At 50.9% G+C, this 27591-nt stretch overlaps 1 protein-coding gene across 1 annotated transcript in view; it reads right to left on the bottom strand.

Moving 5' to 3' along the window:
• The window catches only part of tmem145 (transmembrane protein 145), a 220530-nt gene that overhangs the window by 33168 nt on the left and 159771 nt on the right, over positions 1–27591 (bottom strand). The window contains exon 14 of the mRNA XM_072470104.1: positions 10063–10254. Within this exon, the coding sequence (XP_072326205.1) occupies positions 10063–10254 (192 nt within the window). The remainder of the gene's footprint in view (positions 1–10062; positions 10255–27591) is intronic.

The raw sequence follows: 27591 nt of genomic DNA, 5'->3' as shown, positions 1-27591 counted from the left end.
TCTGACAGTGCAGAACTCCCTCAGTACTGACCGTCTGACAGTGCAGCACTCCCTCAGTACTGACTGTCTGACAGTGCTGCACTCCCTCAGTACTGACCCTCGGACAGTGCAGCACTCCCTCAGTACTGACCCTCTAACACTGCAGCTCTCCCTCAGTACTGACACTCTACCACTGCAGCACTCCCTCAGTACCAACCCTCTAACACTGCAGCGCTAACTCAGTACTGACTGTCTGACAGTGCTGCACTCCCTCAGTACTGACACTCTGACAGTGCAGCACTCTCTCAGTACTGACCCTGTAACACTGCAGCACTCCCTCAGTACCAACCCTCTAGCACTGCAGCACTCCCTCAGTACCAACCCTCTGACAGTGCAGCACTCCCTCAGTACTGAGCCTCTGACAGTGCAGCGCTCCCTCAGTACTGACCCTCTGACAGTGCAGCGCTCCCTCAGCACTGACTCTGGCAGTGCCGCACTCCCTCAGTACTGACCTTCTGACAGTGCAGCACTCCCTCAGTACTGACCCTCTGACAGTGCTGCAGTCCTTCAGTACTGACCCTCTGACAGTGCAGCACTCCCTCAGTACTGACTCTCTGACAGTGCAGCACTCCCTCAGTACTGACTCTCTGACAGTGCAGCACTCCCTCAGTACTGACCTTCTGACAGTGCAGCACTCCCTCAGTACTGACTCTCTGACAGTGCAGCACTCCATCAGGAATGACTCTGACTGTGCAGCATTCCCTCTGCACTGACTCTGACAGTGCAGCACTCCCTCAGTACCAACCCTCTGACAGTGCAGCACTCCCTCAGTACTGACCCTCTGACAGTGCAGCACTCCCTCAGTACTGAGCCTCTGACATGCAGCACTCCCTCAGTACTGATCCTCTGACAGTGCAGCACTCCATCTGTACTGACTCTCTGACAGTGCTGCATTCCCTCAGTACTGACCCTCTGACAGTGTAGCACTCCCTCAGTACTAACCCTCTGACAGTGCTGCACTCCCTCAGTACTGACCCTCTGACAGTGCAGCGCTCCCTCAGTACTGACCCTCTGACAGTGCAGCGCTCCCTCATTACTGGCCCTCTGACATTGCAGCGCTCCCTCAGTACTGACCCTCTGACAGTGCAGCACTCCCTCAGTACTGACCCTCTGACAGTGCTGCACTCCCTCAGTACTGACCCTCTGACAGTGCTGCAGTTCTTCAGTACTGATCCTCTGACAGTGCAGCACTCCCTCAGTACTGACTCTCTGACAGTGCAGCACTCCTTCAGTACGAACCCACTGACAGTGCTGCACTCCCTCAGTACTGACCCTCTGACAGTGCAGCATTCCTTTGCACTGACTCTGACAGTGCAGCACTCCCTCAGTACTGAGCCTCTGACATGCAGCACTCCTTCAGTACTGACCCTCTGACAGTGCTGCACTCACTCAGTAATGACTCTCTGACAGTGCAGCGCTCCATCAGTACTGACTCTCTGACAGTGCAGCACTCCTTCAGTATCAACCCTCTGACAGTGCAGCACTCCCTCAGTACTGACCCTAGCAGTGCCGCACTCCCTCAGTACTGACCCTCTGACAGTGCAGCACTCCCTCAGGACTGAGCCTCTGACATGCAGCACTCCCTTAGTACTGATCCTCTGACAGTGCAGCGCTCCCTCAGTACTGACCCTCTGACAGTGCAGCACTCCCTCAGTACTGAGCCTCTGACAGCGCAGCACTCCCTCAGTACTGACTGTCTGACAGTGCTGCACTCCCTCAGTACTGAGCCTCTGACAGTGCAGCACTCCATCAGTACTGACTCTGACAGTGCTGCACTCCCTCAGTAATGACTCTCTGACAGTGCAGCACTCCCTCAGTAATTACTCTCTGACAGTGCAGCACACCCAGAGTACTGACCCTCTGACAGTGCAGCACTCCCTCAGTACCAACCCTCTGACAGTGCAGCACTCCCTCAGTACTGACCCTCCGACAGTGCTGCACACCCTCAGTACTGACCCTCTGACAGTGCTGCAGTCCTTCAGTACTGACCCTCTGACAGTGCAGCGCTCCCTCATTACTGGCCCTCTGACATTGCAGCGCTCCCTCAGTACTGAACCTCTGACAGTGCAGCACTCCCTCAGTACTGACCCTCTGACAGTGCTGCACTCCCTCAGTACTGACCCTCTGACAGTGTTGCAGTCCTTCAGTACTGACCCTCTGACAGTGCAGCACTCCCTCAGTACTGACTCTCTGACAGTGCAGCGCTCCCTCAGTAATGACTCTCTTACAGTGCAGCTCAGTACTGACTCTCTGACAGTGCAGCGCTCCCTCAGTACTGACCCTCTGACAGTGCAGCACACCCACAGTACTGACCCTCTGACAGTGCAGCACTCCCTCAGTACTGACCCTCTGACAGTGCAGCACTCCCTCAGTACCAACCCTCTGACAGCGCAGCACTCCCTCAGTACCAACCCTCTAACACTGCAGCACTCCCTCAGTACTGACCCTCTGACAGTGCTGCAGTCCTTCAGTACTGACCCTCTGACAGTGCAGCACTCCTTCAGTACTGACTCTCTGACAGTGCAGCACTCCTTCAGTACGAACCCACTGGCAGTGCTGCACTCCCTCAGTACTGACCCTCTGACAGTGCAGCATTCCTTTGCACTGACTCTGACAGTGCAGCACTCCCTCAGTACTGAGCCTCTGACATGCAGCACTCCTTCAGTACTGACCCTCTGACAGTGCAGCACTGACTCTCTGACAGTGCTGCATTCCCTCAGTACTGACCCTTTGACAGTGCAGCACTCCATCAGTGTACTGACTCTGACAGGGCAGTGCTCCCTCAGTCATGACTCTCTGACAGTGCAGCACTCCCTCTGCACTGATTCTGACAGTGCAGCGCTCCCTCAGTAATGCCTCTCTGACAGTGCAGCACTCCCTCAGTACTGACCCTCTGACAGTGCAGCGCTCCATCAGTACTGACCCTCTGTCAGTGCAGCACTCCCTCTGCACTGACTCTGGCAGTGCCGCACTCCCTCAGTACTAACCCTCTGACAGTGCTGCACTCCCTCAGTACTGACCCTCTGTCCGTGCTGCACTCCCTCAGTATTGACCCTCTGACAGTGCAGCACTCCCTCAGTACTGACCCCCTGACAGTGCAGCGCTACCTCAGAACTGACCCTCTGACAGTGCTGCACTCCCTCTGTATTGACCCTCTGACAGTGCAGCACTCCCTCAGTCCTGACCCTCTGACAGTGCTGCACTCCCTCAGTACTGACCCTCTGACAGTGCAGCACTCCCTCAGTACTGACCCTCTGACAGTGCTGCACTCCCTCAGTACTGAACCTCTGACAGTGCAGAACTCCCTCAGTACTGACCCTCTGACAGTGCTGCACTCCCTCAGTAATGACTCTCTGACAGTGCAGCGCTCCATCGGTACTGACCCTCTGACAGTGCAGCACTCGCTCAGTACTGACCCTCTAACACTGCAGCACTCCATCAGTACCGACCCTCTAACACTGCAGCACTCCCTCAGTACCAACCCTCTAACACTGCAGCACTCCCTCAGTACTGACCCTCTGACAGTGCCGCACTCCCTCAGTACCAACCCTCTGACAGCGCAGCACTCCCTCAGTACCAACCCTCTAACACTGCAGCACTCCCTCAGTACCAACCCTCTAACACTGCAGCACTACCTCAGTACTGACCCTCTAACACTGCAGCACTCCCTCAGTACCAACCCTCTAACACTGCAGCACTCCCTCAGTACCAACCCTCCAACACTGCAGCACTCCCTCTGTACTGACCCTCTGACAGTGCAGCACTCCCTCAGTACTGACCCTCTGACAGTGCAGCACCCCCTCAGTACTGACCGTCTGACAATGCAGCACTCCCTCAGTACTGACCCTCTGACAATGCAGCACTCCCTCTGTACTGACCCTCTGACAGTGCAGCACTCCCTCTGTACTGACCCTCTGACAGTGCAGCACTCCCACAGTACTGACCCTCTGACAGTGCAGCACCCCCTCAGTACTGACCCTCTGACAATGCAGCACTCCCTCAGTACTGACCCTCTGACAGTGCAGAACTCCCTCAGTACTGACCCTCTAACACTGCAGCACTCCCTCAGTACTGACTGTCTGACAGTGCAGCACTCCCTCAGTACTGACTGTCTGACAGTGCTGCACTCCCTCAGTACTGACCCTCGGACAGTGCAGCACTCCCTCAGTACTGACCCTCTAACATTGCAGCTCTCCCTCAGTACTGACCCTCTAACACTGCAGCACTCCCTCAGTACCAACCCTCTGACAGTGCAGCGCTCCCTCAGTACTGACCCTCTGACAGTGCAGCGCTCCCTCAGCACTGACTCTGGCAGTGCCGCACTCCCTCAGTACTGACCTTCTGACAGTGCTGCAGTCCTTCAGTACTGACCCTCTGACAGTGCAGCACTCCCTCAGTACTGACTCTCTGACAGTGCAGCACTCCCTCAGTACTGACCCTCTGACAGTGCTGCAGTCCTTCAGTACTGACCCTCTGACAGTGCAGCACTCCCTCAGTACTGACTCTCTGACAGTGCAGCACTCCCTCAGTACTGACCCTCTGACAGTGCTGCAGTCCTTCAGTACCAACCCACTGACAGTGCTGCACTCACTCAGTACTGACCCTCTGACAGTGCAGCATTCCTTTGCACTGACTCTGACAGTGCAGCACTCCCTCAGTCCTGACCCTCTGACAGTGCAGCACTCCATCAGTACTGACTCTCTGACAGTGCTGCATTCCCTCAGTACTGACCCTTTGACAGTGCAGCACTCCATCAGTGTACTGACTCTGACAGTGCAGCGCTCCCTCAGTAATGCCTCTCTGACAGTGCAGCGCTCCATCAGTACTGACCCTCTGTCAGTGCAGCACTCCTTCAGTACCAACCCTCTGACAGTGCAGCACTCCCTCTGCACTGACTCTGGCAGTGCCGCACTCCCTCAGTACTAACCCTCTGACAGTGCTGCACTCCCTCAGTACTGACCCTCTGACAGGGCAGCACTCCCTCAGTACTGAGCCTCTGATAGTGCTGCACTCCATCAGTACTGACCCTCTGACAGGGCAGTGCTCCCTCAGTCATGACTCTCTGACAGTGCAGCACTCCCTCTGCACTGACTCTGACAGTGCAGCGCTCCCTCAGTTGTGCCTCTTCGACAGTGCAGCGCTCCATCAGTACTGACTCTCTGACAGTGCAGCACTCCATCAGGAATGACTCTGACTGTGCAGCATTCCCTCTGCACTGACTCTGACAGTGCAGCACTCCCTCAGTACCAACCCTCTGACAGTGCAGCACTCCCTCAGTACTAACCCTCTGACAGTGCTGCACTCCCTCAGTACTGACCCTCTGACAGTGCTGCATTCCCTCAGTACTGACCCTCTGACAGTGCTGCACTCCCTCAGTATTGACCCTCTGACAGTGCAGCACTCCCTCAGTACTGACCCTCTGACAGTGCTGCACTCCATCTGTACTGACTCTCTGACAGTGCTGCATTCCCTCAGTACTGACCCTCTGACAGTGCTGCACTCCCTCAGTATTGACCCTCTGACAGTGCAGCACTACCTCAGTACTGACCCTTTGACAGTGCAGCACTCCATCTGTACTGACTCTCTGACAGTGCTGCATTCCCTCAGTACTGACCCTCTGACAGTGTAGCACTCCCTCAGTACTAACCCTCTGACAGTGCTGCACTCCCTCAGTACTGACCCTCTGACAGTGCAGCACTCCATCTGTACTGACTCTCTGACAGTGCTGCATTCCCTCAGTACTGACCCTCTGACAGTGCAGCACTCCCTCAGTACTGAGCCTCTGACATGCAGCACTCCCTCTGTACTGATCCTCTGACAGTGCAGCACTCCATCTGTACTGACTCTCTGACAGTGCTGCATTCCCTCAGTACTGACCCTCTGACAGTGTAGCACTCCCTCAGTACTAACCCTCTGACGGTGCTGCACTCCCTCAGTACTGACCCTCTGACAGTGCAGCACTCCCTCAGTACTGAGCCTCTGACAGTGCTGCACTCCCTCAGTACTGACCCTCTGACAGTGCAGCGCTCCCTCAGTACTGACCCTCTGACAGTGCAGCGCTCCCTCAGTACTGACCCTCTGACATTGCAGCGCTCCCTCAGTACTGACCCTCTGACAGTGCAGCATTCCTTTGCACTGACTCTGACAGTGCAGCACTCCCTCAGTACTGAGCCTCTGACATGCAGCACTCCATCAGCACTGACTCTCTGACAGTGCTGCATTCCCTCAGTACTGACCCTTTGACATTGCAGCACTCCCTCAGTGTACTGACTCTGAGAGTGCAGCGCTCCCTCAGTAATGACTCTCTGACAGTGCAGCACTCCATCAGGAATGACTCTGACAGTGCAGCATTCCCTCTGCACTGACTCTGACAGTGCAGCACTCCCTCAGCACCAACCCTCTGACAGTGCAGCACTCCCTCAGTACTGACTCTCTGACAGGGCAGCACTCCCTCAGTACTGAGCCTCTGACAGTGCTGCACTCCATCAGTACTGGCCCTCTGACGGGGCAGTGCTCCCTCAGTCATGACTCTCTGACAGTGCAGCACTCCCTCTGCACTGACTCTGACAGTGCAGCGCTACCTCAGTAATGCCTCTCTGACAGTGCAGCGCTCCATCAGTGCTGACCCTCTGTCAGTGCAGCACTCCTTCAGTACCAACCCTCTGACAGTGCTGCACTCCCTCAGTACTGACCCTCTGACAGTGCAGCACTCCCTCAGTACTGACCCCCTGACAGTGCAGCGCTACCTCAGTACTGACCCTCTGACAGTGCTGCACTCCCTCTGTATTGACCCTCTGACAGTGCAGCACTCCCTCAGTACTGACCCTCTGACAGTGCTGCGCTCCCTCAGTACTGACCCTCTGACAGTGCAGCACTCCCTCAGTACTGACCCTCTGACAGTGCTGCGCTCCCTCAGTACTGACCCTCTGACAGTGCAGCACTCCCTCAGTACTGACCCTCTGACAGTGCAGCACTCCCTCAGTACTGACCCTCTGACAGGCTGCACTCCCTCAGTACTGACCCTCTGACAGTGCTGCACTCCCTCTGTATTGACCCTCTGACAGTGCAGCACTCCCTCAGTACTGACCCTCTGACAGTGCAGCGCTCCCTCAGTACCAACCCTCTGACAGCGCAGCACTCCCTCAGTACCAACCCTCTAACACTGCAGCACTCCCACAGTACTGACCCTCTGACAGTGCAGCACCCCCTCAGTACTGACCCTCTGACAATGCAGCACTCCCTCAGTACTGACCCTCTGACAGTGCAGCACTCCCTCAGCACTGATCCTCTGACAGTGCTGCAGTCCTTCAGTACTGACCCTCTGACAGTGCAGCACTCCCTCAGTACTGACCTTCTGACAGTGCAGCACTCCCTCAGTACTGACCCTCTGACAGTGCTGCAGTCCTTCAGTACTGACCCTCTGACAGTGCAGCACTCCCTCAGTACTGACTCTCTGCTCTCTGACAGTGCAGCACTCCCTCAGTACTGACCCTCTGACAGTGCTGCAGTCCTTTGCACTGACTCTGACAGTGCAGCACTCCCTGAGTCCTGACCCTCTGACAGTGCAGCACTCCCTCAGTACTGACCCTCTGACAGTGCAGCATTCCTTTGCACTGACTCTGACAGTGCAGCACTCCCTGAGTCCTGACCCTCTGACAGTGCAGCACTCCATCAGTACTGACTCTCTGACAGTGCTGCATTCCCTCAGTACTGACCCTCTGACAGTGCAGCGCTCCCTCAGTAATGACTCTCTGACAGTGCAGCCATCCATCAGGAATGACTCTGACTGTGCAGCATTCCCTCTGCACTGACTCTGACAGTGCAGCGCTCCCTCAGTACCAACCCTCTGACAGTGCAGCACTCCTTCAGTACCAACCCTCTGACAGTGCAGCACTCCCTCTGCACTGACTCTGGCAGTGCCGCACTCCCTCAGTACTAACCCTCTGACAGTGCTGCACTCCCTCAGTACTGACCCTCTGACAGGGCAGCACTCCCTCAGTACTGAGCCTCTGACAGTGCTGCACTCCATCAGTACTGACCCTCTGACAGGGCAGCGCTCCCTCAGTTGTGCCTCTTCGACAGTGCAGCGCTCCATCAGTACTGACTCTCTGACAGTGCAGCACTCCATCAGGAATGACTCTGACTGTGCAGCATTCCCTCTGCACTGACTCTGACAGTGCAGCACTCCCTCAGTACCAACCCTCTGACAGTGCAGCACTCCCTCAGTACTAACCCTCTGACAGTGCTGCACTCCCTCAGTACTGACCCTCTGACAGTGCTGCACTCCCTCAGTATTGACCCTCTGACAGTGCAGCACTCCCTCAGTACTGACCCTCTGACAGTGCAGCGCTACCTCAGTACTGACCCTCTGACAGTGCTGCACTCCCTCTGTATTGACCCTCTGACAGTGCAGCACTCCCTCAGTACTGACCCTCTGACAGTGCTGCATTCCCTCTGCACTGACTCTGACAGTGCAGCACTCCCTCAGTACTGAGCCTCTGACATGCAGCACTCCCTCAGTACTGATCCTCTGACAGTGCAGCACTCCATCTGTACTGACTCTCTGACAGTGCTGCATTCCCTCAGTACTGACCCTCTGACAGTGCTGCACTCCCTCAGTATTGACCCTCTGACAGTGCAGCGCTACCTCAGTACTGACCCTTTGACAGTGCAGCACTCCATCTGTACTGACTCTCTGACAGTGCTGCATTCCCTCAGTACTGACCCTCTGACAGTGTAGCACTCCCTCAGTACTAACCCTCTGACAGTGCTGCACTCCCTCAGTACTGACCCTCTGACAGTGCAGCGCTACCTCAGTACTGACCCTTTGACAGTGCAGCACTCCATCTGTACTGACTCTCTGACAGTGCTGCATTCCCTCAGTACTGACCCTCTGACAGTGCAGCACTCCCTCAGTACTGAGCCTCTGACAGTGCAGCGCTACCTCAGTACTGACCCTTTGACAGTGCAGCACTCCATCTGTACTGACTCTCTGACAGTGCTGCATTCCCTCAGTACTGACCCTCTGACAGTGCAGCACTCCCTCAGTACTGAGCCTCTGACATGCAGCACTCCCTCAGTACTGATCCTCTGACAGTGCAGCACTCCATCTGTACTGACTCTCTGACAGTGCTGCACTCCCTCAGTACCAACCCTCTAACACTGCAGCACTCCCTCAGTACTGACCCTCTAACACTGCAGCACTCCCTCAGTACCAACCCTCTAACACTGCAGCACTCCCACAGTACTGACCCTCTGACAGTGCAGCACCCCCTCAGTACTGACCCTCTGACAATGCAGCACTCCCTCAGTACTGACCCTCTGACAATGCAGCACTCCCTCTGTACTGACCCTCTGACAGTGCAGCACTCCCTCAGTACTGACCCTCTGACAGTGCAGCACTCCCACAGTACTGACCCTCTGACAGTGCAGAACTCCCTCAGTACTGACCCTCTAACACTGCAGCACTCCCTCAGTACTGACTGTCTGACAGTGTTGCACTCCCTCAGTACTGACCCTCGGACAGTGCAGCGCTCCCTCAGTACTGACCCTCTAACACTGCAGCTCTCCCTCAGTACTGACCCTCTAACACTGCAGCACTCCCTCAGTACCAACCCTCTAACACTGCAGCGCTACCTCAGTACTGACTGTCTGACAGTGCTGCACTCCCTCAGTACTGACACTCTGACAGTGCAGCGCTCCCTCAGTACTGACCCTCTGACAGTGCAGCGCTCCCTCAGCACTGACCCTCTGACTGCAGCACTCCCTCAGTACTGACCCTCTGACTGTGCAGCACTCCCTCAGTACTGACCCTCTGACAGTGCAGCACTCCCTCAGTACTGTCAATAGGTGTTTCAGCTCAGATCTTTGATTTTCTGGACTGCCATTTGAACAGACGCTCTGGCCCAGAGGCATGGCTGCTCCCAGCCCATGGTCACCTCTCACCTCCTCCAACCCCCCCCCCCCGCCCATTTAGCTAACAAACTCTGGTTTACCTCAGCGAGGCGTTAATGCAGGACTTACCACGGTGCTGGTTCCATTGGCAGTGGCGATGGAAAAGAGCTCAGTGAAGTTTGGCACCGAGTTCCCGGTGAAGCTGCCATTGCCGTATATGTGGTGGGGGAACTTGTCGAAGCTGGTGTCCACGATGCCGATCTGGGAGGTGCGGACGTGGTAGGGGAAGTTCTTATTGGCTGCCGAGGGCCGAGTGATCACCTGTCAGACAGGATGGGAAAGAACCCCAGAACAATGTTCAGAAGCAGGGAGTGACTCAGCAAAGTCCCAGTCTGCATCCCCAACCTAGGGTCTGCCAGCGAACACCCCTTTGTGGCATGGTGTGTTCCAGCCACAGCACAATGTGGTGAGAGGGTGGGACAATGGTAACGTGGCTAGACCAGTAATCCAGTGACTCGGGTAATGTTCTCCCATCCCAGTCATATTGAATGCCGGGGCAGGCTCGACAGGCTGAATGGCTACTCCTGTATCTACATGTACAGAATAAGAGTTTAACCCCTTCATTTCTGATATATCAATTAATGTCACGCTAGCATTGGACACGGTTCAGAGGAGGTTTACTGGATTGATGCCTGGGAAGTGGGCTGTGTAATGAGGAAAGGTTGAAGAGTCCAGGCTTATTTCCATTGGAGTTTAGAATAGTGAGGAGGTGACTTGATTGGCGTATAGAAGATCTTGAACAGTATTGAGAAGGTGGATGTTCCCTGTTGTGGCGAGTCCAGAACTAGGGAGCAATGTTTGAAAATCAGGGATCGTCCTTTTAGGACTGAAACCTATGGAGATCCTCCTCAGAATCCCTACAGTGTAGAATGAGGCCATTCGGCCCATCAAATCTGCACCAACCCTCTGAAAGAGAACCCCAATGAGGCCCGGTAACCCCACGCATTGATCATGGTCAATCCACCTGACCAGCACATCTTTGGACTGTGGGAGAACACCCAGAGGAAACCCATGCTGACACGGGGCGAATGTGCAAACTCCACAGTCACCCAAGGTCAGAACTGAACTCGGGTCCCTGGTGCTGTGAGAGAGCAGTGCTAACCACTGTGCCACCCAGCCATTGTACCATGGAGATGAGGATAATTTTTTTCTCTAAGGGTTATGCGATTTAGAAACCCTCTGCCTCAGAAGGCGGTGGAGGCAGGGGTCACTGAGTATTTTTAAGGTGGAGGTAAACATAGAAACATGGAAAATAGTAGGAGGAGGCAATTCGGCCCTGTTCCACCATTCGATATGATCATGGCTATTCATCCAACTCAATATCCTAATCCTGCTTTCCCCCATATCCTTTGATCCCCTTCGCCCTAAGTGCTATATCTAACTGCTTCTTGAAAACATAATGTTTTGGCCTCAACTACTTTGTGGTAATGAATTTCACAGGCTCACCACTCTCTGGGTAAAGAAATTTCTCCTCATCTCTGTCCTAAATGGCCTACCCACTATCCTCAGCCTGTGACCCCTAGTTCTGGGCATCCCCACCGTCAGAAATATCCTTCTTGCATCTACCCTGTCTCGCCCTGTTAGAATTTTATAGGTTTCTATGAGATTCCCCCCCTCAGTCTTCTGAACTCCAGCGAATACAATCCTAACGTAGTCAATCTCTCCTCATACATCAATCCCGCCATCCCAGGAATCCGTCTAGTAAACCTTCGCTACACTCCTTCTAGAGCAAGGACATCCTTCCTCAGATAAGGAGATCAAAACTGCACATAATATTCCAGGTGTGGCCTCACCAAGACCCTGTACAATTGCAGCAAGACATCCCAGTTCCTGTACTCAAATCTTCTCACTATGAAGGCCAGCATATCTTCTTTACCCCTGCTGCACCTGCATGCTTACTTCAGTGACTGGTGTACGAGGACACCCAGCTCTTGTTGCACATTCCCCTCTAATTTATGGCCATTCCGTTAATAGTTTGCCCTCTCGTTTTTGCTACCGGTCTACATCCTCGCATTTCTCCAAATTATACTGCACCTGCCATTTATGTTGCCACTCACTCAACTTGTTCAAATCACACTGAATCTTTGCATCCTCCTCACAGCTCACCCTCCCACCCAACTTGGTGTCATCTGCAAATGTGGAGCTAATACTTTTTGTTCCCTTATCTAAATCATCAATATGCATTGTGAATAGCTGGGGACCTAGCACAAGGTCCCACGGTACCCGGTAGATCCCACGGTACCCGGGAGATCCTTGTCAGCAAGGGGATCAAAGGCTATCGCAGGAGGGCGGCGATGGGAATATGGAACTGGCAACACAAAGAAATCAATCATGATCTTGTAGAATAACGGAGCATGCTCGGTGGGGAGGGGGAGGGGGAGGGGGGGGGGGGGGCAATAGCACACTTACTCTTGCTCCTAATTGTTATGTTCATATGTGACCCTGGTTCTTGACCAAAGCCTTGTAAAAACAGGTCATTATTCACTCAGGTTTTATCAGTTTGGGTTTTGAACGAAAATTGGATTGGATTTGTTTATTGTCACGTGTACCGAGGTACAGTGAAAAGTATTTTTCTGCGAGCAGCTCAACAGATCATTAAGTACATGAGAAGAAAAGGGAATAAAATAAAATACATAATAGGGCAACACAACATATACAATGTAACTACATAAGCACTGGCATCGGATGAAGCATACAGGGTGTAGTGTTAATGAAATCAGTCCATAAGAGGGTCAATCAGGAGTCTGGTAACAGCGGGGAAGAAGCTGTTTTTGAGTCTGTTCGTGCGTGTTCTCAGACTTCTGTATCTCCTGCCCGATGGAAGAAGTTGGAAGAGTGAGTAAGCCGGGTGGGAGGGATCTTTGATTATACTGCCCGCTTTCCCCAGGCAGCGGGGAGGTGTAGATGGAGTCAATGGATGGGAGGCAGGTTCGTGTGATGGACTGGGTGGTGTTCACGACTCTCTGAAGTTTCTTGCGGTCCTGGGCCGAGCAGTTGCCATACCAGGCTGTGATGCAGCCTGATAGGATGCTTTCTATGGTGCATCTGTAAAAGTTGGTAAGAGTCAATGTGGACATGCCAAATTTCCTTAGTTTCCTGAGGAAGTTTGTAATTTGGGACACGTGTCCAGCAAGCAAAACAAAGGGTGAAGTGGGGGGGGGGGGGGGGGGAGATAGGGATGGGGGGATGATGAGGAGAGAGGGTCTTTGACATGGGGAGCTAGGAGAGATTAAATAAGCAAAGGTTTGTGCAGCCCAAGGCCTTTTTTTTCTCTGCTCCCGTCTCCTCCAGTCGCACCTCATTAAAGCGAAACCCCACAGAATCGCACAAGGAAATCCGGGGGGCTTTGACGTCGCTCCTGACGGGCGTGGCCCAGAACGGGACACAATACCACAGCTGGGGCCTAACATCCTGGCCTCCGTACTTTATGCCTTGATTAATAGAAGCCCAAGGAAACTTTATCCAACTGCTTCAAAGCATTGTGTACGTTTGTGCTCAAGGGCCCTGACACACACACACCCTTCCCCCACCCCGGGCGAATACCCCGCTGTATGGCTTGCTCCCTCCACCTATTCTTCAACACTGCCTTCTGGTGCTTTCTGTCCCTCCGATAATTTTACCTCTATTTTTCTGTAATCCCATCAGGTCTCCAGTTGTACCTCTCGATTGCATGATCACAACCATGGATCACTTTTTAAATTCAGCATCGCGACTAATATTCGATTGGTCGCAAATGTACCTTCTGTTAGCTTTTTCACAAAGTTAGATTTTTTAAAAAAAATTCATTAGCTGGATGTGGACATCGCTGGCTAGTCCCAGCGTTTTTATTGTCCATCCCCATTTGCCTCTTGGGCCGAGGGTGGGGAGCTGCCTTGAACTGCTGCAGTCCCGGAGGTGTAAGTACATCCTCAGTACAGTTGGGGAGGAAGTTCCAGGATTTGGACCCAGCGACAGTGAAAGAACAGCGGGCACGGTAGCACAGTGGTTAGCACTGTTGCTTCACAGCTCCAGGGTCCCAGGTTCGATTCCCGGCTTGGGTCACTGTCTGTGTGGAGTCTGCACATTCTCCCTGTGTCTGCATGGGTTTCCTCCCACAAGTCCCAAAAGACGTGCTGTTAGATAGTTTGGATATTCTGAATTCTCCCTCTGTGTACCCAAACAGGCGCTGGAATGTGGCAACTAGGGCTTTTCACAGTAACTTCATTGGTGTTAATGTAAGTCTACTTGAAAAATGAAAATCGCTTATTGTCACAAGTAGGCTTCAAATGAAGTTACTGTGAAAAGCCCCTAGTCACCACATTCCGGCGCCTGTTCGGGGAGGCTGGTACAGGAATTGAACCGTGCTGCTGGCCTGCCTTGGTCTGCTTTCAAAGCCAGCGATTTAGCCCAGTGTGCTAAACCAACTTGTGAAAATAAAGATTATTAATTATATTTCCAAGTTGGTGTGGTGAGTGACTTGGAGGGTAACCTCCAGGTGGTAGGGTTCCCAGGTGTCTGCTGTCCTTGTCCTTCTCGATGGCAATGGTCGTGGGTTTGGTTTGGAAGATGTTACCGAAGGAACCTTGGCGAGTTCCTGCAGTGCATCTTGTACATGGTGCACACGACTGCCACTTTGCGTCGGTGGTGGAGATGAGGTGCCAATGAAGCTTTGTCCTGGATGGAGTCGGGCTTCTTGAGTGTTGTTGGAGCTGCGCTCATCCAGGCAAGTGGAGAGTATTCCATCACACATCTGACTGCTGCCTTGTAGGTGGTGGGACAGACTTTGGGGAGGTAAGGTGGTGTATTTCCATAAATAATCTTTATGGTATCACAGAACATGTTTTGTGATAGCAAGAGGATTGATGGTGAGATTGAAACGGTGGATGGACAATGCCTGGGAGTTAAGTCTCAGATATTGTAGAAATACTGCACACAAAGGAGAGCTAAAAGCAGAGGAGCTCGAGATGCACAGCCTTTAGTACCACAAAGAGAAAGCTGACAGAGACAGAAGGGGGATGCACAGAATTCTTGTGAGAAGTAGCAAATCACAGCTTACTACCCCTTTAATGTATCTATAGTGTTGTGATGAATGCATATATTATATCTTATATTTGATGCAGTAATGTTATGAAAACCCTGGTTTAGCACAGAAACATAGAAAATAGAAGCAAGAAGAGGCAATTCGGCCCTTTGAGCCTGCTGCCCCATTCATTATGATCAGTGCTGATCATTAAGATAGATACAGGCAGTATGTCTGCTAAAGTTGTGATTCAGGGATCGTTAAAGTGAATTATTCATTGAATTTAACCATTTATTTGTTTACCAATAGATAGCTAATGGAACATTGTTTTGGTTTGGAGGATCCCTGGGGCGTAGATAAGATGCTTAGTCCTGGATGAACAGTAAGAAGTCTTACAACACCAGGTTAAAGTCCAACAGGTTTGTTTCGATGTCACTAGCTTTCGGAGCGCTGCCCCTTCCTCAGGTGAATGAAGAGGTGTGTTCCAGAAACATATATATAGACAGATTCAAAGATGCCAGACAATGCTTGGAATGCGAGCATTAGCAGGTGATTAAATCTTTACAGATCCAGAGATGGGGTACCCCCAGGTTAAAGAGGTGTGAATTGTGTCAAGCCAGGACAGTTGGTAGGATTTCGCAGGCCAGATGGTGGGGGATCAATGTAATGCGACATGAATCCCAGGTCCCGGTTGAGGCCGCACTCATGTGTGCGGAACTTGGCTATAAGCTTCTGCTCGGCGATTCTGCGTTGTCGCGCGGCCGCCTTGGAGAACGCTTACCCGGAGATCAGAGGCTGAATGCCCTTGACTGCTGAAGTGTTCCCCGACTGGAAGGGAACATTCCTGCCTGGTGATTGTCACGCGATGTCTGTTCATTCGCTGTCGCAGTATCTGCATGGTCTCGCCAATGTACCACGCTTCGGGACATCCTTTCCTGCAGCGTATGAGGTAGACAACGTTGGCCGAGTCGCAAGAGTATGTACCGCGTACCTGGTGGGTGGTGTTCTCACGTGTAATGGTGGTATCCATGTTGATGATCTGGCACGTCTTGTAGAGATTGCCATGGCAGGGTTGTGTGGTGTCGTGGTCACTGTTCTGAAGGCTGGGCAGTTTGCTGCAAACAATGGTTTGTTTGAGGTTGCGCAGTTGTTTGAAGGCAAGTAGTGGGGGTGTGGGGATGACCTTGGCAAGATGTTCATCTTCATCGATGACGTGCTGAAGGCTGTGAAGAAGATGTCGTAGTTTCTCCGCTCTGGGAAAGTACTGGACGACGAAGGGTATTCTGTCGGCTGTGTCCCATGTTTGTCTTCTGAGGAGGTCGGTGCGGGTTTTTGCTGTGGCGCGTTGGAACTGTCGATCGATGAGTCGAGCGCCATATCCCGTTCGTACGAGGGCATCTTTCAACGTCTGTAGATGTCTGTTACGCTCCTCCTCGTCTGAGCAGATCCTGTGTATTCGGAGCGCTTGTCCATAGGGGATGGCTTCTTTAATGTGTTTAGGGTGGAAGCTGGAGAAGTGGAGCATCGTGAGGTTATCCGTGGGTTTGCGGTAAAGCAAAGTGCTGAGGTGACCGTCCTTGATGGAGACGAGTGTGTCCAAGAATGCAACTGATTTTGGAGAGTAGTCCATGGTGAGTCTGATGGTTGGATGGAACTTATTGATGTCATCGTGTTTCAGTGATTCTTCGCCGTGGGTCCAAAGGAAAAAAATGTAATCGAATGAAATCTGTAAAGATTTAATCACCTGCTAATGGTCACATTCCAAGCATTGTTTGGCATCTTTGAATCTGTCTATATATATGTTTCTGGAACATACCTCTTTATTCACCTGAGGAAGGAGCAGCGCTCCGAAAGCTAGTGACATCGAAACAAACCTGTTGGACTGTAACCTGCTGTTGTAAGACTTCTTAATGTGCTCACCCCAGTCCAACGCCGGCGTCTCCACATCCTGGATGAACAGGTCATGGGACATGAGTGGGAGGAGACCGAAAAATGCATTATTAATTAATAGGTGGAGCCAGGTCCATCCATAGTTTTGCAGTTTGCCATAGGATTTTAATCTGACAAGGTGAGGCTTCAGCTGGTTCCTGGAAGGTTCTCACCAAGGTCTTTGCACAGAGAAAAACAAGTAAACCTGATTGTTAACTTTAATTATAAATGGCTTTTGAACTATAGTGGTTTAGGCATAGACATAGGATTTACAGTGTAGAAGGGGGCCCATCGAGTCTGCACCGGCCCTTCAAAAGAGCACCCTACTTAAACCCACACCTCCACCCTATCCCAGTAACCCACCTAACCTTTTTGGACACTAAGGGCAATTTATCATGGCCAATCCACCTAACCTGCACATCTTTGGACTGCGGGAGGAAACCGGAGCACCCGGAGGAAACCCACGCACTCACGGGGAGAACCTGCAAACTCCGCACAGACAGTGACCCAAGCCGGGAATCGAACCTGGAGCTGTGAAACGACAGTGCTCACCATTGTGCTAGCATGCCGAACCATGCTTAATAGGAATATATATATAGTTGCACGTGTAGTGAGTAAGATAACGTTTTTCTTTTTTATTTAAGAAAAGTTTGAACGGTTAACAGTTTGCTGCTATTGTGATTATGATTCTGTGTTTAAATTAAAGTTTGTTTTAACATAAAAGATTCCTTGGTCAGAGTCATCATTCCTGGGGTGAAGTCTCCTTTCCTCACAGTCTTAAAAATTGCAAATTGTTGGGGTTCTCATCCAGGATCCTAACACCGTTCATCTCAACCACTCCTTGTTGGAGCGAGTTTGACATTCGCACCACTCTCTGAGAAAGGAATTTCTGCGTAATTCTTCATTGGATTTATTATTGGCACTCATATACGGATGGCTCCCTCGTTGAGATCTCCTCATTCTCCCACCGCCAACCCCATTTATAGAATCAGAAACAGGCACAATGCAGGGAGCCCATTCAGTCCATCCTGCTTGAATTATCTCTCAGTAAGAGCAATTCAACCACGTCCAGTGCCGCTGTCTTTTAGCCCGCTGCCCCTGCAAACCTTTCTCTTCTGCTGCTATTGATCCAGTTCCCCTCGAAAACCGCGATTGAATCTGCCTCCACCACCATCTGAGAGGCATTCCAATTCCTAGCTTTCTCCCACTCTTATTTTAAAAAAAATGTGAATCACCTTGACCTGCACCACCTCATTCTCCATCCTTCCGCCAGTGGGAAGAGATTCTCCCCACCTGCTCAGTCCTGACCCCTCATCAACCCGAATACATCGGACCAATCTGAGCCCAGCCAGTGACCACACCGCCACGGTCTCACATAGCAAACCCTTCCACAGACTAAAGGCATCAACAACCCATCCTTTGTTTATTTACTCGAAAATAAATCTCCTCAGATAGGTTGGATCTGGAAATCAACCTGGACATGAGTAATCCGGGTGGGGCAATTCAGGGAATACTTCTTCATCCCTGCTGTTGTACAACTGTCCATGTGGAGTTTGCAGGTTCTGCCCGTGTCTGCGTGGGTTTCCTCCGGGTGCTCTGGTTTCCTCCCACAGTCCAATAATGTACCGGTTAGGCGGATTGGACATGCTAAATTGCCCCTTATCTAAAGATGTGCTGGTTAGGTGGGTTTATGGGGATAGGGCAGGGTGGTGGGCCTAGGTAGGAAGCATTTTTGGAGGGTTGGTGCAGACTTGATGGGCCGAATGGCCTCCTTCTGCACTGTAGGGATTCAAAGTATAGAAAGGCCTCTCGCAGCGAGCAGCAGATGGAAGCTCAATTAATAACTTGACTAGCTGAATTAAACGGCTCTCTGATGTAAAGAGTAGTAATGGTGGAACAGGAAGGAGGGGTTGAATGGCCTCCTCCTGTCCCTATGTAAAAGGTTCGTCAGGGGCTGAATGGGCCTCATCCTGTCCCTGTGTAACAAGCCCAAGACGGAGGCTGAATGAACCTCCTCCTGTTTTTGTGTAACAGGCTTGAGAGGGGCTGAATGTACCTCTTCCTGCTCCTAGGTAACAGGCTTGAGAGGGGCTGAATGTACCTCTTCCTGCTCCTAGGTAACAGGCTTGAGAGGTTGGACTTTTTGGGCCTCATCCTGTCCTGTGTAACAGGCTCAAGAGGGCTGAATGGTCTCCTCCTGTCCTGTGTAACAGGCTTGAGAAGGGGCTGAATGGCTTCCTCCTGTTCCCACACCCTCTCCATGTGATCGATATTATTATCGGATCGCTTTTGAAAGTCCCATGGGGCAGCATTCGCCTCAGTGCCCTCATCGTTGGCCAGGATGAGCTTCCGGTGACGGGGATGCGCTGAACGGACACATGAAAGGTGGCATTCCTCCTGGAAATTCAAAATTAGGCACTATTAAGCTAAAATAGCCCACTAAATCCTGGAATAAACCCCTCACCTTCCTCCAACACCACCACTATAAAGGAGCCAAGTAGCAGCAACCCTGGAGACGGCAAAAGTATTAAGAGGCAGGAGAGAAGGACTTGAGGCGATGGCAAACAGAATGGGTGACGAGGTCCCGGCCACACCCGAGCGGGATGGGCGGCTGGATCATATGCCTGGCTACCTCCCAATGACGAATGGAGGAGTTCCAAACACAGGGATCCCAAGGATGCTATCATATTGGAAATTATGGCAACGGTGAAAGTGGCGGTAGTGGAGGCTGATCACCCTGCAAGTGGCGTTAGAAAAGGTGGAACGGCGGCCAAGGATAATAATTATTATTATCTTTATTGCCACAAGTAGGCTTACCATGCAATGAAGTTACAGTGAAAATCCCTGAGTCGGCACATTCTGGCGCCTGTTTGGGTACACAGAGGGAGAATTCAGAATTTCCAATTCACCGAACAAACACATCTTTCGGGACTTGTGGGAGGAATGCGGAGCACCCGGAAGAAACCCACGCAGACATGAGAACTAGACTGCTCCACCATTCAATGAGATCATGGCTGATCTTTTGTGGACTCAGCTCCACTTTTCGGCCTGAACACCATACTTTTATTCCTTTATTATTCAAAAAGCTATCTATCTTTATCTTGAAAACATTTAATGAAGGAGCCTCAACTGCGTCACTGGGCAAGGAATTCCATAGATTCACAACTCTCTGGGTGAAGAAGTTCCGCCTAAGCTCAGTCCTAAATCTACTTCCCTTTATTTTGAGGCAATGCCCCCTAGTTCTGCTTTCACCCACCAGTGGAAACAACCTGCCCGCATCTATCCTATTTATTCCCTTCATAATCTTATATGTTTCTATAAGATCCCCCCTCATCCTTCTAAATTCCAACGAGTACAGTCCCAGTCTACTCAACCTCTCCTCGTAATCCAACCCCTTCAGCTCTGGGATTAACCTAGTGAATCTCCTCTGCACTCCCCTCCAGTGCCAGTACGTCCTTTCTCAGACACGGGGAGAATGTGCAGACTCCTCACAGATAATGATCAAGGAGCTGGAGAAGGCCGTGACCAACCAGAGCAACTGAATCGCCTCACAGGAGGTGGAGATGGCAAGATTGGTGGCGACACAAGGGACAAGACGCAAGGTTGAAGACCAGGAATATCCATCGCACTGCCAGAACCTCCACGTTGTGGGCATACTGGAGTGCAGGAATTCTATGGACATGGCCCATATGCTGGGCAGACTGGGTGGAGGTGAAAGCTTGCCCAAACCCCAGAAGTGGACAGATCTCTCAGGTCACTCAGGCCAAAGCCCAAAGCCGGGAAGCCGGCGCGGGCCGTCATTGCAAAACTGCACCGGTACCAAGACCAGGAAAAGATCCTGAAGTGGGCAAGAAACACAGGGTTCTGTAAGTGGGAGGGACACTCGATCCATGTGTACCAGAACATTGGGGCAGACCTGGTCATTCGCCTGGCAGAATTTAACAAAGCCAAGACAGCCCTTTATAAGAACAACGTGCGCTTCAGGGTGCTGTACCCCGCCAAGCTCTGAGTGAATTTCCAGGGCAGGGAATAATGTATCACAGCACGGTTGATGAAGATCAATTCACCCACAAGTTGTAATTGAAAATATGGAAAGATATGTCATTTGAAACATGGAAGTCTGGCAATAACTGATCTAAGAAACATGAGAGAATGTAGAAAAAAATCCCACGAAGAGTTAACAGCAGCTGCAGGAGAGAGCTGTGAAATGCAGATAGCCTTAGTCAAGCAGGCTTAGCAAACAAAACAAGCAGGCACAATCAGTGAATTTTAGCATACAGCCAAAAGCAATGTTTCGCACCTCCTTTTGAAGTTGGGTAAGGAGATGGAAAAGAATGGAGAAGGTTTTCAGCTGAATTAGGTGACAAATGTTTAAATGTGAGGCAAGTCTTTTAACTCGCCACCAATTGAATTTTTAGTATAAAGCTAAAAGCAATATTTCACACCTTCATTGAAGTTAAGTAAGCAGATGGAAAAGAATGGATGAGATTCAGTTGAATTAGGTGACAAATTTATAGGTGTGAAGTTCTGCTGACATCAGGTAAATGAAAAGAAGCTGGAGACAACGGGTCTACGAGAACACAAATTAAACCCAAATCAAAGTCAAAATTATGAGCTGGGCACACTTTTTGATAATAATAAAACTATAGAAATGACAGGAATCAAAAGTCACACCACTTTGAAATCGAAGCATCACAAAGGATACAATGTAATCAGAGTTCTATGAGATGAGGTCATGCTCAAAATGAATACTTAGTCGTGTTAGAAAAATTTAGATTAAAGGTACCTTTTACAATCCAAGTGAAATAAAAGTAACTTTACAATAAAGTCATAAAAACTTCATAACTGTTAGAAAGATATATAAACCCCGAGAAAGGGGACGGTAGGCAGAGAAGGAACAAGAGAAGCAAGCAGAGTTAGCTCAGATAGCTCGGTCATGGGAAAGGGACAGAGCAAAGCAGTTGAGCTAAAACAGTGAATCCTGAGAAAGACCAAAAGCTAAAGAAGAGAGCCAGCTCTCACAGCTCGGTCATGGGAAAGATAGAGCATAGACAACCGAGCAGAACAGCGAATACATCGGAGGAAGACCAAATGCTAAAGAGAGAGTCAGCTCTCACAGCTCGGTCATGGAAAGAATAGAGCATAGCAACCGGGCAGAACAGTGAATACATCTGAGGAAGGCCAAAAGCTAAAGAAGAGTGATTGTCAAGGTGGATCTCAAGGTCTCTTCACCTAACCAGGAGAACCAGAAGCAAAACCTTTTTACTTTTCTGTAAAGGTAGTGATTGCATCTTTTAAAAGAAAAAATATAATAAAATAACTTAAAAGTTTTAACCTGAAACAGTGGTTATTACAAAGCCTACTTTACTTACTTAGCAACGCAGGACCCAGGATATCGATGCTACTAAGTGGCAAGTAGGTAAAATTCTTCTGTGACGGTATGGGTTATACCGGGGGATAACTTGAAAACATAGTTTGACCTCAATAGCACCCACTGAAGCCTGCATAGGAGTCACGGAGTGAGAATCCCTGGTCACCATTTAGAATGTCGGCCCTTTTTGGTATAGGGGGAATTCGCAGAATAGTGGTCAGTTTTTAACTTCAAAGTATAGACTGAGAAGGAAATGGAACAAGCAATGAACCAGACACATCAACTTACCAGTCAGCGAAATATGTTGAGACTATTTGTGAGGGACTGAACCGCTTCATCGTCAATTTGGATGCTGAATCTCGGAAAGGAGAGAGAGAATGGAAACCCCCCTCCAAAATAGTCACCTCCAACCTGAGGGGACTTAATGGCCCAGTGAAAAAAGGTCCAGAGTCTTCACCCATCAGAAAAGTATGAAAGCCGACATAGCCTTCCACCAAGAGTCACTCCTGATGGAAAAGGACCGACTGCGGGTAAGAAAGAGCTGGGTGGACAGAGGTACCATTTGTGCTACAGGATGATGGCTATGGGGGGTCGCCATACTGCTCAACAAGAGGTCAGTATTTACTGCGGCGTAGACAGTTATGGACCAAGGGGGATGGTACGTCATGGTTAGCGGTGTCCTGGAAGGGGCCTTGTTAACGTGTATGCTCCCAACTGGGACGACGCGGAATACTTGAAAAAGACCACGGCAGAAATCTCCGACATAGACACATACCAACTCATCATGGGGAGGGGATTTTTTTTTGTGTACAGGACCCACAGACAGATCAAACCCCAAATCGGGACATAAAAATCAAACATGTCAACAAAGAACAAAGAACAAAGAAATGTACAGCACAGGAACAGGCCCTTCGGCCCTCCAAGCCCGTGCCGACCATGCTGCCCGACTAAACTACAATCTTCTACACTTCCTGGGTCCGTATCCCTCTATTCCCATCCTATTCATGTATTTGTCAAGATGCCCCTTAGATGTCACTATCGTCCCTGCTTCCACCACCTCCTCCGGTAGCGAGTTCCAGGCACCCACTACCCTCTGCGTAAAAAACTTGCCTCGTACATCTACTCTAAACCTTGTCCCTCTCACCTTAAACCTATGCCCGCTAGTAATTGACCCCTCTACCCTGGGGAAAAGCCTCTGACTATCCACTCTGTTAATGCCCCTCATAATTTTGTAGACCTCTATCAGGTCTCCCCTCAACCTCCTTCGTTCCAGTGAGAACAAACCGAGTTTATTCAACCGCTCCTCATAGCTAATGCCTTCCATACCAGGCAACATTCTGGTAAATCTCTTCAGCACCCTCTCTAAAGCCTCCACATCCTTCTGGTAGTGTGGCGACCAGAATTGAACACTATACTCCAAGTGTGGCCTAACTAAGATTCTATACAGCTGCAACATGACTTGCCAATTCTTATACTCAATGCCCCGGCCAATGAAGGCAAGCATGCCGTATGCCTTCTTGACTACCTTCTCCACCTGTGTTGCCCCTTTCAATGACCTGTGGACCTGTACTCCTAGATCTCTTTGACTTTCAATACTCTTGAGAGTTCTACCATTCACTGTATATTCCCTACCTGCATTAGACCTTCCAAAATGCATTACCTCACATTTGTCCGGATTAAACTCCATCTGCCATCTCTCCGCCCAAGTCTCCAAACAATCTAAATCCTGCTGTATCCTCCGACAGTCCTCATCGCTATCCGCAATTCCACCAACCTTTGTGTCGTCTGCAAACTTACTAATCAGACCAGTTACATTTTCCTCCAAATCATTTATATATACTACAAAGAGCAAAGATCCCAGCACTGATCCCTGTGGAACACCACTGGTCACAGCCCTCCAATTAGAAAAGCATCCTTCCATTGCTACTCTCTGCCTTCTATGACCTAGCCAGTTCTGTATCCACCTTGCCAGCTCACCTCTGATCCCGTGTGACTTCACCTTTTGTACTAGTCTACCATGAGGGACCTTGTCAAAGGCCTTACTGAAGTCCATATAGACAACATCCACTGCCCTACCTGCATCAATCATCTTAGTGACCTCCTCGAAAAACTCTATCAAGTTAGTGAGACACGACCTTCCCTTCACAAAACCGTGCTGCCTCTCACCAATACGTCCATTTGCTTCCAAATGGGAGTAGATCCTGTCTCGAAGAATTCTCTCCAGTAATTTCCCTACCACTGAAGTAAGGCTCACCGGCCTGTAGTTCCCGGGATTATCCTTGCTACCCTTCTTAAACAGAGGAACAACATTGGCTATTCTCCAGTCCTCCGGGACATCCCCTGAAGACAGCGAGGATCCAAAGATTTCTGTCAAGGCCTCAGCAATTTCCTCTCCAGCCTCTTTCAGTATTCTGGGATAGATCCCATCAGGCCCTGGGGACTTATCTACCTTAATATTTTTTAAGACACTCAACACCTCGTCTTTTTGGATCTCAATGTGACCCAGGCTATCTACACACCCTTCTCCAGACTCAACATCTACCAATTTCTTCTCTTTGGTGAATACTGATGCATAGTATTCATTTAGTACCTCGCCCATTTCCTCTGGCTCCACACATAGATTCCCTTGCCTATCCTTCAGTGGGCCAACCCTTTCCCTGGCTACCCTCTTGCTTTTTATGTACGTGTAAAAAGCCTTGGGATTTTCCTTAACCCTATTTGCCAATGACTTTTCGTGACCCTTTCTAGCCCTCCTGACTCCTTGCTTAAGTTCCTTCCTACTTTCCTTATATTCCACGCAGGCTTCGTCTGTTCCCAGCCTTTTAGCCCTGACAAATGCCTCCTTTTTCTTTTTGACGAGGCCTACAATATCTCTCGTCATCCAAGGTTCCCGAAAATTGCCGTATTTATCCTTCTTCCTCACAGGAACATGCCGGTCCTGAATTCCTTTCAACTGCCACTTGAAAGCCTCCCACATGTCAGATGTTGATTTGCCCTCAAACATCCGCCCCCAATCTATGTTCTTCAGTTCCCGCCTAATATTGTTATAATTAGCCTTCCCCCAATTTAGCACATTCATCCTAGGACCACTCTTATCCTTGTCCACCAGTACTTTAAAACTTACTGAATTGTGGTCACTGTGACCGAAATGCTCCCCTACTGAAACATCTACCACCTGGCCGGGCTCATTCCCCAATACCAGGTCCAGTACCGCCCCTTCCCTAGTTGGACTGTCTACATATTGTTTTAAGAAGCCCTCCTGGATGCTCCTTACAAACTCCGCCCCGTCTAAGCCCCTGGCACTAAGTGAGTCCCAGTCAATATTGGGGAAGTTGAAGTCTCCCAGCACCACAACCCTGTTGTTTTTACTCTTTTCCAAAATCTGTCTACCTATCTGCTCCTCTATCTCCCGCTGGCTGTTGGGAGGCCTGTAGTAAAGCCCCAACATTGTGACTGCACCCTTCTTATTCCTGATCTCTACCCATATAGCCTCACTGCCCTCTGAGGTGTCCTCCCGCAGTACAGCTGTGATATTCTCCCGAATCAGTAGCGCAACTCCGCCTCCCCTTTTACATCCCCCTCTATCCCGCCTGAAACATCTAAATCCTGGAACGTTTAGCTGCCAATCCTGCCCTTCCCTCAACCAGGTCTCTGTAATGGCAACAACATCATAGTTCCAAGTACTAATCCAAGCTCTAAGTTCATCTGCCTTACCCATAATACTTCTTGCATTAAAACATATGCACTTCAGGCCACCAGACCCGCTGTGTTCAGCAACTTCTCCCTGTCTGCTCTGCCTCAGAGCCACACTGTCCCTATTCCCTAGTTCTCCCTCAATGCTCTCACCTTCTGACCTATTGCTCCCGTGCCCACCCCCCTGCCATACTAGTGTGACCATCCCGTGTGACACTAGCAAACCTCGCGGCCAGGATATGTCGACGGAACTCGGCACGTTCATGGAACAGATGGGGGGCAATAGATCCATGGAGGTTCACACACCCAGGGGAGAAGGCGGTCTCCCAGGTATACACCAGGATTGACTTCTTTAGTGTGTGCCTCAAGGGATAGTGGGAGCAGAGTACTCCGCAATTGTAATCTCTGACCACGCTCCACATGACATGGATGTGAGGTTGGTGTTGGGTCGGACACAACATCCCCCCCACCCCCCCCCCATATGGAGGCTGGACAAGGCCCTCCTGGCTGATAAGGCATTCTGCGAGCGGATATCACAGGCCATAAACGGGCACGTTACCAACAATCAGAATAAAGAGGTCTCACCCGCCACCTTCTGGGAGACACGGAGGCCTCATAGGGGGGAAATTATTGCTTCCAAGGCACGCAAAGATAGGAAGCAGAGGGCGGCTAGGCAACAACATCCATACTGGAGGTGGATCGGCGGTACTCCACGGCCCCGACTGTAGAGTTACTGGCAGAGAGGAAGAAGCTACAGAGGGACTTTGACCTGCTCTCCACTGGGAAACCAGTGCGCCAGCTCCACCAGACAGGAGGGACCTTTTGCGAACATGGAGGTAAAGTCAGCCGCCTGTTGCTTCGCCTGCTGAGAAAGCAGGCAGCCACGAGGGAAATAGGTCAGGTTTAGGGACAGCAAGGGCAGGCTGGTCGCTGAGTGGGAAAGGGTCAGCGAGGCCTTTGCAACCTTCTACTGGGGGCTGTACACCTCCGAGCCCTCCGGAGGGGCACTTGGGGCACAGCAGTTCCGTGATGGACTGGGCATTCAGGTCACGGGGGAAGAAAAGAGTTGAGACCTGGAAGCATATTAGAACTGGGATAGGTCGAGCACGGATTTTCTTGCACTTAAAGGGCCTGAAAGTGGACGTTGTACTGTTACAGGAGACCCATCGCAGGAGAAAGGGTCAGGTGAGAAAGGGCTGGGTGAGCCAGGTGTTCCATTCGGGCTTCAGGGCCCACGGGGGGTGGTGATACTGGTGGGCAAACAGTTGATGTTTCAGAGGGAGAAGGTGGTGGCGGACCAGGGGGGCAGGTACGTGATAGTGACTGGTACGTTGGAAGGGAGGCTAGTGGTGTTGGTGAGCGTATATGCCCCAAATTGGGATGGCGGTGGGTTTGAGAGGAAAATGCTAGCGGCCATCCCGTACTTCAGTAGTTTGGGAGTGTGGAAGGCATAGTGAGGAGCGAGGTGATTCATGCAAGCCAAAGGTGGGTAGGGCGGCGCGGGAGGAGTGACAGCGGCTGATAGAGGCGATTTTGGAGGTTGATGGAAGATATGCGGAGGATCCGGAGCCGGGTCTTTTGGTGAGGAGGAGTTGCAGGCGAAGTT

This window comes from Scyliorhinus torazame, chromosome 12, assembly GCF_047496885.1.
Source record: "Scyliorhinus torazame isolate Kashiwa2021f chromosome 12, sScyTor2.1, whole genome shotgun sequence".
Lineage (NCBI taxonomy): Eukaryota > Metazoa > Chordata > Chondrichthyes > Carcharhiniformes > Scyliorhinidae > Scyliorhinus > Scyliorhinus torazame.
This window is presented reverse-complemented; position numbering and strand designations above follow the sequence as displayed.